Source organism: Polistes fuscatus, unplaced genomic scaffold (assembly GCF_010416935.1).
Source record: "Polistes fuscatus isolate 324 unplaced genomic scaffold, CU_Pfus_HIC Scaffold7, whole genome shotgun sequence".
In the NCBI taxonomy this organism is placed as follows: Eukaryota; Metazoa; Arthropoda; class Insecta; order Hymenoptera; family Vespidae; genus Polistes; species Polistes fuscatus.
In genome coordinates this window covers 3,434,765-3,451,554 of record NW_025113151.1, presented here as the reverse complement: position 1 = coordinate 3,451,554, position 16,790 = coordinate 3,434,765, and the positions used below count along the sequence as shown (strand labels likewise).

The 16,790-nt window shown below is 29.6% G+C and overlaps 1 protein-coding gene across 1 annotated transcript in view; it reads right to left on the bottom strand.

The window, feature by feature from the left end:
* Nucleotides 1–16,790, bottom strand: part of LOC122524230 (cytochrome P450 4C1-like) — a 37,259-nt gene that overhangs the window by 3,346 nt on the left and 17,123 nt on the right. The window contains exons 2-8 of the mRNA XM_043646370.1: nt 11,094–11,198; nt 2,924–3,014; nt 2,481–2,663; nt 2,335–2,404; nt 2,118–2,244; nt 1,936–2,005; nt 1,724–1,830 (exon numbers count right to left, since the gene is read on the bottom strand). Of these exons, the coding sequence (XP_043502305.1) occupies nt 1,724–1,830; nt 1,936–2,005; nt 2,118–2,244; nt 2,335–2,404; nt 2,481–2,663; nt 2,924–3,014; nt 11,094–11,198 (753 nt within the window). The remainder of the gene's footprint in view (nt 1–1,723; nt 1,831–1,935; nt 2,006–2,117; nt 2,245–2,334; nt 2,405–2,480; nt 2,664–2,923; nt 3,015–11,093; nt 11,199–16,790) is intronic.

Sequence of the window (16,790 nt, the reverse complement as noted above, 5' to 3'; positions counted from 1 at the left end):
TTTCGTTCTGCTTTAGAAAAATAGGATGCATAGGTTAAAGCACATGTTTATGCATTCTTGAAATAGTTTTCTAAACAGCTAAGTACATTTTCATTGAATATCGCTTTTTCAGGTCAAATATTTGCCATGACCCAAATGAAGGCAATAGCTGCTACTGTATTGAGAAAATTTATAGTTCAAATAGACGATGCAATATCAGTTGAAAAAGAAACTTAACTTTAAACAGAACTTTAAAAAAAAAAGAAAGGAAACATATTTTCAATCGATCGATATATTAGATATAAAAGAAAGAATAAAAAAAAAAAAGAAAATATCAAAAAATAGATATCAGTCCACACTAAATGAATGACTAACTAAAGGAATGAATCGAGAAACATTTTCTTAACACCTTTCGGACCTTGACAATCGTACCACGAAGATACAGAGGAAAAGAATCATTCTTCTCAATCAAAAGTTATAACTTTTTATGACATTTAAAAAAAAACATATGATACTTTGACTTCTACAAATAAATTCAAATATCCTCATAATAACCAATTTACCGGTAAAAGTAATTTAAGTATCACTCGAGTTATTTAGTAATATACTGAATTTTTATTGTAATGTGCTTATTTTTAAGTTTATTTGTGAAATTGCATCTATTATATTTGGGTATACGAATACTGATATCCTAATTAAAAAAGAGATATGTATAGTTTTTAGAATTTATTTTTTATTTGTACGCTTTATTACTACAACTGTTTGATTAGGAACATAATAATGAAAACAATGATAAATATTATCTTTTGTTAAATCTCAAAAATATAGTTTTAGCTGGTCTCAAAGTAATGCTATATTTTACGGTAATATTTTCAACTGGTATTGGATCGTCTATTTGAACAATAAACTTTCTCAATAAAGTAGCAGCAATTGCCTTCATTTCGGTCATGGCAAATATTTGACCTGAAAAAGCGATATTCAATGAAAATGTACTTAGCTGTTTAGAATGTTATTTCAAGAATGCATAAACATGTGCTTTTACCTAAGCATCCTCTTTTTCCAGAGCTGAACGGAAGAAAACATTTATGGTTATAATTTCCAGGTAAAAACCGATCCGGGTTAAATCTTAAAGGATCAGCCCAATATTTATTTTTCCGGTGAAGTGTAAATATTACAAAAAATACATCACAGTTTTTTGGTACAATCACATTGTCGTTCACTGAATATAATAAAGAAATAAATATTATTACTACATAGGACAGTAATGTCGGTGGAAAAAGAAATAAACAAAAAAATATTTTATTATCTGTAAAAATACCTTTTGTATCGCGATATAGAGTTCGAGCAATAAGTAGTGCAGGAGGGAAGAGACGTAAAGTCTCCTTGATGACTCGTTCCAAATATATCATTTTCTTTGTATCGACCATTTCAATAGGAATATCCTTTGGATCGCTAGATCCGTACAGTGCGTACAACTCTTCGTACACTTGATTCTGAAATCGAAAAAGCCAAATACATGATAAAAGTTTTATATAAAAATATAATTCATTTTTAAAAGATAGTAACTAATAATGCATAAGTGCTATCTGAGCGTACTTGAATGTCCGGAAACGTGGCCAACATTAAAAATAAAAATGATAATGCAGTAGTAACAGTATCACTTCCCTAAAAATTAGTACAAATTGTTTTTTACTTTTACTGAATAAAAAGAAATTTTATATAATCTTAAATAATTTCATCTTACTGCAAAAACAATTGTATTTATTTCATCACGAATAAATGCCTCCGAATATTTTCCAGACCCGTAATAGTATTTAAATATTGCATCTAAAAATGGACTGGTATCTTTTCCTTTATTTAGAGAAGAATAATAAGATATTATTTATTGTTATTATAAGAGATATTTATCTATAAATTCATTACTCAAAGAATATTTTTTCAAATGATTATTCTTACTTGCATGTGGATCTTTTTCTTCCCGGGTAAAGTTATCTTCATTCATTGACTCCTTCTTTTTCCTTATAATCTTAAATAATAAAAGTTAAATACTTGAGAATAAATTATTACTTTATTTCAAACTAATATATTTAGTTAATTTTAGATGATTAAAAACAAAAATAGTTTGCTGATATTTTTACCTCGTTTGTTATTTTATTAAAGGGGGAAAGAATTTCTTTTAGCCGTTTTCCCATCGATGAATTGTTAAATATAATATTTGGATGTAACCAGAATTTCGCTCCTCTTCGTACATTTATGTCCATTATTCTAAATAAAAATAAAATTCACAATAAAAAGACAAATATGCAATAATATTAGAATATATTATAAATTTAAAAATATTCTTCTGATTATTACTCCGACATATATTCATCAAGCTTGCAATCCGGATTGCTCTGCAAATTTAAATCACTTTCCAATAGACAATCTGTCAGTAGAAAAAAAACAATTTTTAGAAAATATTAATGTGCTCATACATATTTTTTAGAATTTCCATGTCTCACCATATATTATATCCATCGTACATAAATGTACGTAATGCATAATATCTGCGTTTTCTCCGTTAGTAGTTTCTAAAATATTAGCAAGTCTGTTTGAATTCTTGATTATTGATTCCATGTAGGTCAGAAATATTTGTTCTTTGAATACTGGATTTAAGATATTTCGATGAATTTCCCATATTGATGCTTTAATTAAGAGAATATGTTTTAATTTAAATGTTTATAGTGTCTTTTTTATATATTTATTAATAAAAAAATTGGAAAAAAGAGATACTTATATATACATGTGTGGGTGTGTTGATGTTATATGCAACCATAAAAAAAGAAAACTATTTTTACTAGCAATCCTCTAGAATACACATTATTTAAAAATACTGTATTCCAGTAGGGTAAACATAGTTTTTTTTTTATTAATTAAGAAGAAAGCAAGTAGTTATATATTTTACCTGGTGCAGTAATTAATCCATTACCGAAATAACTTTTTAAAACGTTATATAGAGAACTTTTTTCATAACCGTTAGAACTTTTTGATAGAATCTAAAAAGGAAACAAAAATTCATATTAAAAAAGCCGAAATAAAAGATATTCTAATTCGGGGAAATCGTTTTTGTAGAAGTGCAGTAAATTTGATAAATCTTACATCAATATTTTCAGGATCATCAAAGCCAACGACTAATTTTGGGCCTATCCACAGTCGCCACGGTGAAGAATAGTTTTCAGATAATTTTATTAATTTATCAGTTATATCTAATTGTAAGACAAATTCATTGAATAGAAATCACATAAATATAGATATTTTAAATATTAAATAAAAGTATACCTTTTGTATCACCGAGTAACATATTCAGGTTTCCAATCAACGGGTATGCTTTTGGACCAGAAAATTTTTTTACCATATTATATTCGCGAAATTTATTTATTATATATTTAATTATATAAGATAACAGAATTATTATCACTGTTGGAGTAATAAAATTAGTTATATACAACATGATTAGTTTAACAAGTTATAAATTATAAAACAAGTTAAAGTAGTTTTAAAATACTTCTGGATCTTCTCTTGTATGCTAAGAACAGATATTAATATAGTACTCTGCATCGACTTCTAGTATCTTTTGTGTCTTATGAGAAACTAGGAGAGAATCATCAAACGGGGAGTTTATTTAAGCAAGACCGAGATCATACTTTCTCCAGGCGTCAAGGATATTTTCAAAATGTTTGCCAAAAGTAGAAAAAAACCTGTATTTAATATATTCATTTATTCCAGTTGTATCGATACTAGTTTGCATAATCAGAATGTATCATCTACGTAGTTTCTTACATTAGAAGAAGTTAATCGATATTATAATCATACGTATTTCTTAAAGAAATCTTGTTTTTTTCCTTCCCTCTATTTGACTTTTTATTATGTTAAAAATTAATTACTAGATAAACGAGATACATTACATGAGAATCAAGAAGTGTATCAATTAAATATTGAAATGACCTTCATTCATATTGAAATGACCTTATATTTCATTATTACATAAGCGTTTTTATTATTTTTAATTATTCAAAATGCATTTTTATTATAAGAAGTTCGAATTTATTTTTGGCTAACTATATAAATTTTATTAAGATAATTTTATTAAGAAAAAAAAATTAAAAAGAAAGAAAAATTTATTATAAATTTTACTAAGAAAGAATTATAGTTTTTCTTTTATTCAAGGTTCATTATTTTTAACAATAAGTAATAAAACGGCGTGCCATAAGCATCAAGATTCGATTTAAAAACGCCACGCTTATACGCAGATATATGTAGATATACAGAACGCTCGACATTTGATGGCCAAAACGAAAAATGCTTTCTACGCAAAATAAAAAATAATAATAATGAGATAAGAAAAACTATATATTTCATCTTGAATAATTAAAACAAATCGAAACGCTTATATAATAATGCAAAATAAAGTCATTTCTATCATTTAATGTATTTCGTTTATCCACTAAATGTTTATTAGCATAATACAAAGTCAAACGGAGGGAAGGGAAAGAAACAAGATTTCTTTGAGAAGAAACTATGTTTATAATATCGATTAATTTCTTCTAATATAAGAAACTACGTAGATGATACATTCCGAATAGGCAAACTAGTATTTATACCCACGGAATAAATGAATAAATAAAATACAAGTTTTTGTTTAATTTTGTCCACACATGTTGAAAGTGTCTTTGACACCTGGAGAAAGTACAAGTAAGAATAATCATTTTTAAAAATATTCTTTTAGTAATGAATTTATGGATAAATATCTTTTATAATAACAATAAATAATATATTATAATTCTTCTCTAAATAAAGGAAAAGATACCAGTCTACAGATACCAGTGACATTTCCACATTTGTAATTATTAATAACTAATTAAATAATTAAATAATAAAGTTTGCAATTATGGATTTTAAATAAACATTTTGTTAGCAAATTAGCGCACTGATTCATTTTTTTCTGCTGTTGGAAACTACGTTGCTTTACTTAGAAAAAAGAAAGTTTTCACATTTTCAATTATCAATAACTAATTAAATAATTAATTAAGAAAATTTGCAATTATGGATTTTGAATTAGCAAATAGATAGCAATTAAATGCATTTATTCATTTTTTTCAACTGTTGAGGTTCTATGCCAACTTTTTAATGCTATTCTTTAGTTCAAGGATAAGATTCGATTATACTATCTGAAAATTGTATTAGTTCAATTATTATTTGATTTACTGTTGGTAACTAACCGACAAGAAACCTGAGGAAGCATTGCTTTCAGTTTCATCAAATAGACGATACGCGGTAGTTATTTCAAGGAGAGAAAGATAGAAGAACTTTAAATATAATTCAAAAATTTAATTAAACTGAATAATAATTTGTATAATTCTTCATTGGATTCGTTCTTGGTATTATTAAAAGTTAGATAACGATATATTACTTACAATATTATTGTTTCTAATAATTAAAATAAATTTACAAAGCGTTTTTAGGATGATTTTAATAAATAAAAAAATTAGTCAAAAAGAACAGGAGTAACATCTTTTTATTGAATGCACCGTTTTTAAGAAAATCTTCTGTTGAAAATTCTAAAGTAAGTAAAGTATGGGTATACTGAAATATTTATTTGCAAACTATGTGAAATTTATAATAATAATTAATAAGACATGACATTGTATGAATTTTTAATAATATATTTTATCAATTTATCGTAACTTAATCGTTAATAAAAAATAGGGACTAAAAAATAGGATTTTTAAAAATTTGGTTGCTAAGAACATCGTATACACTTACAATTAGATATATCCGATTCCCCATAACTTCATCCCCAAGCGCATTAACTAATTTACGAATTACATAATTTAAACAAAAATAACAATATATTCCATACTGTATGGGTCAAATATGACTCACTGTGAAATTTTCGTCGAAATCTTTTGAAATTCTCCTATTTATATATCGGTCATATGCAACTCATACAGCTCAAACAAAAAGTCATAAACACAAACTCAACATATTAAATATAAAGACAAATGTAAATAATTAATTATCAGTAAAAATATCGATAAATAAAAACATTCCGTACATCTACAATTAGTTACATCAATTTACCAAAGTAGAGATTCGCATAATCGAGTCTCAAATCTTATACTTTAAACAAAAAGACGATCGAGTGGGGTATATCTTGTGGATCGATAGTTACGATCCTAGAAAATTTATATCGATTTATAGAAGACGATAAGAAAGTATAGGTGAAATAAAGAAAGAGAGGAAGAGAGTGATATGTAGGGAAGAGGGTGGAAAGGGGGTGGAAAAAGGAAGATACTGAGAGACTTGTCTAGTATTGGAGATGTCGGTTTGATCCCCTCTAACTGCGTCCCCGAGCGCGATTTATTACAAAGACCGAACTGCTTCCAGAGACGCATTATCGATAAAACGGGAAAGAGAGAACCGGCTTAAGGGTCTCGAAAAGCGTGGATATAATTCCACGAGCCCTGCCGTTCAAATTTCCTTTTTCTTTTCTTTTTTTTTTTTTCTTTTTTTCAAACTACTACCTCCACACTCACTCGTACGAGATTTCCCAACACTTTTCCATCCGTACTTTGCAGTTTTACTCACTCGAAAAGTGATCGCGTTATTCATCCACATTCGTTCGCATGAAACGGGGGGGATAAAAAGGATTCATTAAAAAACGTCTTTTTTTCTTTTTTTTCTTTTTCTTGGCATTTGTTTATAAGTGATTTATTGAAATAAGGAGGTAATGATATTTTATAGTTGAGTATTGAGTTGTATATTTAAGTATTTTTGAAAATATTAGATCGATCAGTAAATTCGTGTTATTTATTTAAAATAAAAACACAGGGATTTATTAGTTAACTTAATATACTTCTATTATTTTTTTTTTGGTCGAAAGATATAATATTTAATAAATTTATATATAATTGTACTAGATGTTAATTTATTATATTTATTTAATAGTCGAATTATATTTCTTTTTTTCTAATCATCTCGGGCTTATTACTTATCAAGAAATTACATAAAAACATTGATTTGTTTATGTATTACATATACACCGGAAACTGATTTACGTCAAAGTATGATAATATATGCAAATAAGTTTTTCGTCGGTTATCGTCTCGATGCGCGGCTCGGTTTGGTCATTTTTCATGAATTAACAACTTTCAGCGTCAAATATTATACATTGACCAAACAATTAACCTTTGGTGAGTAATAATTTATATGAATGTCAAACATGCGCGCAGTTTAACGATTTGTGTCTGGCTTTATTCAAATAATTGAAGGTAAATAAGGATGTTTTTCTTTTTTCTTTAAATTTTAATGCATTATCAAAATTCAAATTTTAATACTTTGAACGTCACGTAGTTTTTTTTTTATAGTTCATGGATTATACATGTTTTTGCAAAGACATTGTTTTCTCTACGAAAATAATCTTTATAAAATAAATACAATCGAGATTTTAATTTTTATATTTAATGTTATGTAAGTTTGAAGTTTTAAACATTCATGCACTTTTATTTTTTTAAGTTTTACTGCGGTGCAACCGAGAATAAAATAATATGCCTTTTAAAAAGTGGATATGTTAAGTGAACAGATGTGTCAACATTGGATTTCAAAATTTAGTACCACGTTTAAATCTTCTAATTGAAAATGAAAGAAAAATAAACTTCACTGGTGGATGACTAATGGTCATCTAACAACGCGAGAAATAACTGACAATCAGAAATCAAATTTATAAAATTCGACTATTTATGAACATTTCAAATGCCTCGGATTGTAAGTATGAGAAAATCGTCTTTTCTTTAACATTAATTGCATTCGAAGTTACATTCTGAACCATCTAATACTAGGTTATTAAATTTGAAATGTCAGATTTCGAACTGAAAGTAATTGGAACAATCAAACGTTTCATACTGATTTAATATTTGTTTAATTTTCTTCGATATTAAAAATAAATTTAATAATTTTATTTCATTGAAATTTTTGTTAATAAAATATTTACGATATAAGAAATTTATTTTTAGTTCATATCAAAAGGTTAATATTATCATAATTTACATTATAATTTATTTATAAATTAAATATCGAATTTATACAAGTCATATTAATATTTATTTACAAATTCTAGATTCAATTAAAAAAACGCGAGTAAGATTATTAAGAAATATATTTCATAAAAATATATATATATATATAGATAAAAGATTAATTTTCAATTAGCATTAAAGAGAAAACGAACATTTCTTAATGTCACTTATTTGTTTTTTAGACAAGAAGAAGAAATTGGATTAAAAAAATAAAAATAACATTTAATTTAATCGTAAAATTATTGAAAGTTAAATGATTAGATTTTGTGAGGTTCATCTTTTGCGGGAATCGAAGATGAAGTAATAGAGCTGATATGAGGAAACTGAGAAGAACAGAGAGAATAATAATAATAATAATAATAATAAGAAAAAGAAGAAGAATAAGAAGCAAAAGATAGAAAGAGAAAGAGAGATAGGAAGAAAATGTATAAGAGAGAGAAGAGCCGCAATACCGCGGTGGCCGATAAATTTGCTGGAAGTTTAATTTCATTTTATAGGCGTGATACTTTAGCGAAAGCACCTACACTTTACACTAACGATGCCGTGCCGCTATGGCAGCTCACAGGAAAAGATGGAGGGGTTGGAGTGAACGAGAGGGTTGCTTTTCTCTCTTTCTCGTATGCGCGCGCGCGAGCGCGCAAACGCGACTAGAGGCAGGGGGAAGGCGCATATACGCGTACACGGAGTCGCCCTCGTGCGCTCATGCTCGCGCTCTACCCTCGACGTAAGAATTATACATTATACCGTCCTAAATCATGGCTCAAGCGCAACCTCATGTAATTATATCGTCGTTTTTAGAGCCCACCTTAATGCACCTTTATGTGTCGCGTGATTCTTAGTAACCGTTCATTGCACCTTTACTTTATTTTCTTATTTTTTTTTTATATATTTCTTTTTCTTCTTCTTCTTCTTTTTCTTCTTAAGTGATGCTCATTACCAGTTGTGTGAAAGACTTGATATTTTTAAACATATAATTGTAGTAGGATTGTTATTGTAGGAAAATAATTGATTTCTAAGGTTTATAGTAGTTTCATGAAAGAAAATATTAGATTAAGTTATATCATGAGTTATATATCAAGGTAACATAACCTGAATTATTTAGGAAAATAATTTATTAAAATAGTAACAGCAATTTCATATAAAAAAAAAGAATATATTGAATTAATAGATTACTTATTAATAATAGTTTAATTAAAGAAAAATATCAAGTTAATATAAAGATAATAATTATTACGAATATATATATATACTCATCAACTATTACCCATATTTGTTTTTCCTAATAATCTTAACTAATATTAAATTCAATATAAAACTTATAAAAAAAACTTATCATAAGTTAACTTATTTATGATTAACGCTTTAATTTAAATCCATTGATAAACATTTATACATTATTGGGAAAATGATTTCGTTGAAATTACTTTGCACACACGCTAGAGAGTATAATATTTATTGAAGTATCAGAGATTTTTCATACAAGTAATATGTCCATACTTACAATTTAACCTCGAACGAAGCGAGATTGGTGAGGAAGGAAGACAATGAAAAGGTAGGGTGAGTCGCTGATCAAACACTTGATTAAAGAAACTTTCCGATACCTACTTCAGGAGAAAACCGACGTTGGACGAGGTGGTTGGATAAGGTAAAGCACCAGGAATTTCCACGTCTCCCTTCCTCTATTTTTTTCCTTCTCTCTCTTTCTCTCTCTTTTTGTTCCTTTTTCTCTCCTTACTTCCACATCAAGCGAACTTGAAAGTTTTTAGTTTCTCGTTCGAGATCACTCGGCTATTTTTCCTTCTTACCGATCCTTTGGTTCCTCGTCAGAAAAAAATTTTTCTCTAGCAACTACGACCGTTCTTTAATTAAATAATCTGGTTTTACGGTATCTTTCTTGGCTCATTCAATTCTACTTCTTCTTTTTATTTTTTTCTTTCTTTTTTAACAACATCGGCTTAGTTTCACAATGAGTCTCAACATGATTTGAAATCTATTCTATAGGTTTTATACAAAAAAAAATCTTATCGAATTTTTATAGAAAAAATGTAAATGATAATTATTTAAAATTATCATCACGTTAATAAATATTTAACAATAATACAAATATAATTATAATATCTGGTTAATGGTGATAAGAAAATTACTTTAAAATTGTTCCACAAATTTGGTGTTAAAAATAACAGTACCGAAAAAAAAAAAAATAAAAAGTAATTGAATTAATTATCTCTCCGATATTTTTGGCAACCCTTGTCTTTAATAGCAGAAAAGCTTTAATTGAAATCTTATTTGTATCGTAGTACTTGGCAAGGTGGCTTATGGAATTTTACGGTTATCACGGACCTTATTAATTTTCCATTTAATTAGCGTCTAATTAGAAACTTAGATTTATGACGAAAGTCTACGTCAACGCGACTAAATACTTTATTACAAATTTAACAATTTTCCCTCTTGAATCTATTTTTCGATTAATATCTATAAATTCTTTATACGGCAAACGTTTCAAAATATATCTTTCAACGATTATTATTAGGTAGATTTCTTTTTCCGAGGATGGAAAACGGTTTCTTTGATGTACTACGTATAAAGAGAGTACACACGCGTAAGAAATTTTTTTCAAGCGCTAAGCACACAAGACGGATGATATCACTTCTATAAATTGGAATATACATTGACTTTTTCTACTATCTCTAAACGCGAAATATTATCTGAACGGAACGAACGTAATCGTATTCGTGGCTAAAAGGAAGCAGATCTTTTAAGAAAAATAAAATAAAAGAAATAGAAGAAGAGATAAGTAGTAGAAGAAGAAAAAGGTGAAAGTATATACGTTGTTGGAAAAGGGTTTAAAGGAATTTTTTGTTTTTCAAAGAAGAAAAATACAGAAGAAATGTAGAAAAAGAATAAGAAATATGAATAGAAAAAGAAAAAAAGAAAAAAGAAAAAAAATTAGAATAAGAAAAAGAATAAGAATGAGGGGGTTTGAAACTGAAGTGTACTCACCGTACTTGACGTAGCCGATTTTCTAGAAGGTTGCGAAATATGAGAAGGACGACACAATACGATTTCACCAACACATTTTCCACGTGAGGAACGTACTAACCAAAGCTACGTGTAGTCAAGTAAAGTGAAGAAGAGAAGATAGAAGAGAAGTGAGGAGAAGAGAAGAGAAGAGAAGAGAAGAGAAGAGAAGAGAAGAGAAGAGCGGTGTCTTCCTCTATGCAAACGTCGAGGCAATATCGTAATTATTCTTCAGACTGTTAGCACAGAAGACGTCGTCGACTTCTTGTGCAAGGAAACGATTCGAGAGGAGTCTCGGAGTTTCGTCGTGCGTTTTATTAGCCGTGTCTTCTTGCGTTCTCTCTCTCCTTACACATTCATCCTTTCGTTTCATAATCGATTCTCTCCCCGTCTCTTTACTTTCATCCTTTCTATTACACATATAAAGTGAGAATAGATAGATAAGTATTTTACCAGTTAAAAGCTTGAATTTCAATGCTTAACCTCTTCAAGGACACTCACACATACATTGGTGAGTTACAGAAGTATTCTTTTTCCCCTCCTCTCTATCCACCCACTTTCAATCAATTCCTTGATAATGAAGTGTTTCGAAATTTTTACACGAAGTAATATACTTTAGAATTATTACAATTAAAATTGTTATTCATTTTATTGTAGGATTATGTTAAATAGTATCAAATGGATTATATTAGATCGAGTAATGTGTTTTTTTTTGTATTTTAATGCACGAGGGAAACAGTGTTTCTTATATTTTCTTATCAATTATATCTAATTATATTTCTTTAACGATAAAATGTTTTCTTTTTTGTTTTGGATTAAAATTGATATTAATTAGAAAGTTTAGCACGTTTGTTGCAATGCAAGTTTTACATTATTTTGATGTAGAGGGGGAATTTTGCACTCATAAGATAAGAACCAAATTGAAAGAGGATATCGATTTTATAAAAATTCTACACAGTTTTAAGGGTCATTCTGGACTACACATTGTTCAAGTAGTAAGATCCAATATTCAAACGTTGCAAAGAAAACGAAGGTTAGTTTTTATATACCAGTTTGTTTCATATTGAATAGAAAAATAAATTTTTTACGATTTAATAAAAGAAAAACAAGAAAAAGAAATTGTAAAAAAAGAATCTTTATACGTAGGTTGAAAAGTTTTGAGCCTAGTTCAAAGTTGGTTCAAAAATTTTAAATAATTATTCTATGCGAAGAAAGATGAAAATCTTATTGTGTTTTACATTTAATGGTTCATCTCTTTGTTCCGGTTCGTCAAATTGCTGTCGATATATTATGTTATAATATTAAAATAAAACAAAAAAAAATCCAATAAAAAAGTAACATGATAATAATATTCTTCAGGATAATAAAATTTGTTCTTGAAAAAATTGTAAGATAAGAAAGATCTTTCCCTTACACATTCATCTTTTAGTCCTTGCTAAAATCGTATTTAACAAATTAATGTATCCGTGAAAAAAAAAAATAAAAAAAAGAAACAAGAAAAAGAAAATGTTGAAATAAAGAAAGACGCGAATACTGCTTTTATAAGTCAGATTCGATTAAAAGCATTAGCACGATTTACATAAAGCCATTAATGCTGACTCTACCTACGATTCTTATACATTTTAAAAAGCCGTAGTAGCTATTGAAATTTCAAATCGTTCGGTGGCGTTGGAAAAGAAAAGAAAAGAAAAGAAAAGAAAAAAGAAAGAAAAGAGAAGAAGAGAAAAGAAAAGAGACGAAAGAAAAAAGAACACACCAGAAACGAAATAAAGGATTGTGGTTGTGTGGGGCGGGGGGTTGGGGGGGGGAAAGGAGAAGACGAACGAAAAAGAGACAACCGTCGCTTTCCTTCCCTCTGATTACATTTAACGTCGATGCATACTGCATCTGACCGTTTTTTCATCGTTCAACATAGAAATGGAAAAGGTTAACGATATGCAGATACGAAAGACCGCAGTTTTTAAATGACCGAAAAAGAAGAACTACCGCGAAGGTTTTGCTGTTGGGGGTTGGGGGGAAAGGAGGGAAGTAGGGGGTGGTAGGAAGGATTGGTAAGGTGCGGATGGGACTAAGGCGGGGGATTGGGAAAGGGGGTTGCAGTGGGCGAGATAATTTGAATGAATGAAATGTAAATCGGGAAATAAAGGTAACGTTGCGGAAAATTAAATACTATTTGAATAACGCAAATGGTAATAGAATTATCGGGCTGATCGATTAAAGCAATATAATACTGGCCCCGTCTTCTTCCTGTCCTATCTCTGACATTTTTCTTCATCTATCTCATTGTTCTCCTTCTTTTTATTCTTTTCTTTCGCTTTTCGATGTCTCTTTTTTTTTTATATTTCTTGAAAGAAAATTGCCCGTTTTATTGGTTAACCGGTTAGTTTTGCATATCGGTGGGGAGGGGGAAGGGCGGTAGTTTAATTAAAACGAAGTATTTATCGTTTCTTTTTTGTGTTTGTTTTTTGTTTAATATATTTAAGTCGAATATCAGAAATGATATACACGGGGATAATGCTGTAAATAATCCTTGAAGAACGTCTCGAGAGATTAGAGAAAAGGAAAAGAGAGAGAGAGAAAGAGAGAGAGAGAGTGAAAGAGACGAGCATCTCCTTCTTCTTCTCTTAACGAATGCCACGCAGGTACGATTGTTTAACGCAGCGAGCGTGAGGAGTGAAGCTTTTAGCCAAGACAAATGAGACGACTGGCTCAGTCTCGGCAGCAACAGCAGGAAATTGCGTTTCATTGTAGCGAAACGGTGTTTGCTTCCAAGCTACGATATCTATGCCTCTCCCCTTCTCATTCTACCAAACTATTTTCATCCTTGTCTTGACACCCCTCTCTCTCTCTCACTCTCATTTTCTCTCTCTCTCTCTATCTCTATCTCTATCTCTATCTCTATCTCTATCTCTATCTCTTTTCCTATCTCGCTTTCTCTTACTATTCTCCTTCATCGTCCACCTTCGTGCCTCGTGGCAATACAGAATGAGATACGAATGACAATTACACCCGGTAGATATCAGCTTTCCTTCTCTCTTAAACCCAACCTCTTCCCCCTCATTCTCCTCGTAGCACCTTTCCTCATTTACGGGATCTTAAAATTCTTAAGGTTGTCCTTCAGATATCTCTCGTTTCTATTGTACTATCCCCTTGTTCTCTATTTTTTCTCTTTTTTTTTCTTCTTTGTCTTAACAATTCAGATTGTTCTCAGAGAATGGAATTGAAGCCTTAAAGTGGGAATCCCCCACTTTATCTGCTATTGTATATATTTTTTGGGACGATTTTGAAAAATCGTTTACTTTTAATTGAAAATGTTTACTGGGGGTACATAAATTCAAAGTTTAATTGCAGTGCGACGGGTTAACGGTATATGTGTATGTAATTATCAGAGATTATAAGTAAAAAAAAAAGAACGATGAAAGAATTGAATTCATGATTTATTTTCTAGTATAATTAATTGTAATATGATTTTATGATCTTTTTAACAATTTTATTCATTGTAAAATACTGCTTAATTGAATGAGAAAAACGTAATCTAATTATAAGTTGAACAATTGAATAATATTAATTATTTTCTAATTGTATTATATTAATTGCAAAATCTTGCTTAACTGGATATAAAGTGCAACCCCTCTAATTGTTGTTTAAGTGTTAGATTGATTTTTGGTGACTTCTTACAGTTGAAGCCGCACGGGTCGTATATGACCTAAGTATAAATACAACAAATTTCAAATTGTCTGAACAGGCCATATACGGCTCTTGTAATACAGAACGTGTTAAAAAAAAAAAGAAAAAAAAGCGGGAACTAAAATCTTAACGATAATTTTCTTTAATAATGAAAAATGTGATTAATCATACGATAATCGGGTCTCGAATATTGACCTGTAATTGAGGAGTTTTAAGAGGAAGGATGAGCAAAAAAGAGGAATACGATCCTATAAAGAAGATTTATTTTCTTCTGAAGGTTCCTTACCAGGAAAGCCGCTCAGTTAAGTAAGAAAGAGAAGAAGATGGAGAATAAGATGAACAAGAAGAAGAAGAAGGTAGGTAGGTAGGTAGGTAGGTAGGTTATAGGAGAGGACGATTCGGTAGGGGTGCGATAACGTGGTCCACGCATTCGACTACGAAGGAAAAGAAAAGGATCTCTATTACAGTGAAGGAGGGAGGGAGGGGGGACGGCATTGGTGTACCTATAATCAGCTTACGTGGTGCGAAGTATGGGATATAAGGTATAAACCATATATAACGGTGAAAGGCAAAAAGGACTGCTGGGCAAATTGGTAAGAGGATAGAAGGAGATAGGGGTGGTCCCCCACATGGCCGAACTACGATTATTTATATTCATATCGATGCATGAGAAAAGTTGGCAACCTTCTTCTTGTTACCACCACTACCACCACCGCCACAGATAACAAACACGAATAAGAAAGACGATCACCCAGGGCAGCCATTTTTCCTGAGGCTTTCGTCGTTCGAACCTTTTCCTATCGAACGTTCGTTCGTTCTTCTTCTTTTTCTTTCACGTTTTACACAACGATATTCCTTTTACTACCACTGCATCTACATCGGACATAAATACGAAAGGCACTTCTTTCTACCTCCCCCCCACTCCACTCCACTTCACCCCGGTTACCCTTCTCGAGATTTATTGCATATGAGTTCTCGGATTTGTCAATCGTACAATAGCTAGACACTTCTCCAAAACCACACTTTTCGAACCCTCCACAACACCACCTTGCCCTCGTCTCTTTTCACCCCACCCAGAGAGGAAGGATACTACGAGAGCCACTTATTTTCAAGAACAAATCCCGTGAATCATAGCTAGGAGACTGTTCTTGCGGTGGATTTTCAACTGGAGTGAGAAGACTTCATGTACACGTATATATCTATGTGTATATATATATGTATCTATGGTTATATTCTATTCAACGTTACTTTCTTCATATTCTAATACTAACACCATTACTAATTGTAAAACCACATCGTACTTATTATTATTATTATTATTATTATTATTATCATCGTTGTTATATTATTATTTGGAGGGAAAAATAGTTGTATATAATCAATACGATTTTAATAATATAATAAAAATATTTAATCAGTTTGTTATAATTGACGTGTATACTCGTCATCGTTTTATGTACATACTTTTTAAAAAGGTTGCCACAGTTGACAGATTCTAAGGATTATTTTAATAGCGAGAGGAGTAAAAAATTACATAAAACAAACTCCTTTCCTGTAAAATCAGTATTACCCATTTTATTATTTACAATAATATATTACATGAGTATAATTAGATAATATGTTACTTGATACGAAATAGAATAATTATAAATATATTTTGAAATAAAACAAAATAGTTAAGAATAAAACAAATGACTAGATATGGGAAAATTATAGGAAAATTTGTGGAATAAATGTTTACTTCGTAATAAAATAATCTCAATATATATTTAAGAACTTAATGAAAACTATTGATTAAATATTATCCGTACATTTATAGGACATTGTCTTATTGTTAGTATTAGGGTGAACCAAAAGTTCGTGCATTTATTGTTAAATATTATAAATCGTGTTATAAATTGCATAATGGATTGTTTTTGTAAAATTTACTTTGGAAATATTAATTAAAAAACGCACGAACTTTTAGTTTACTCTAATATCAGCATTTATAAG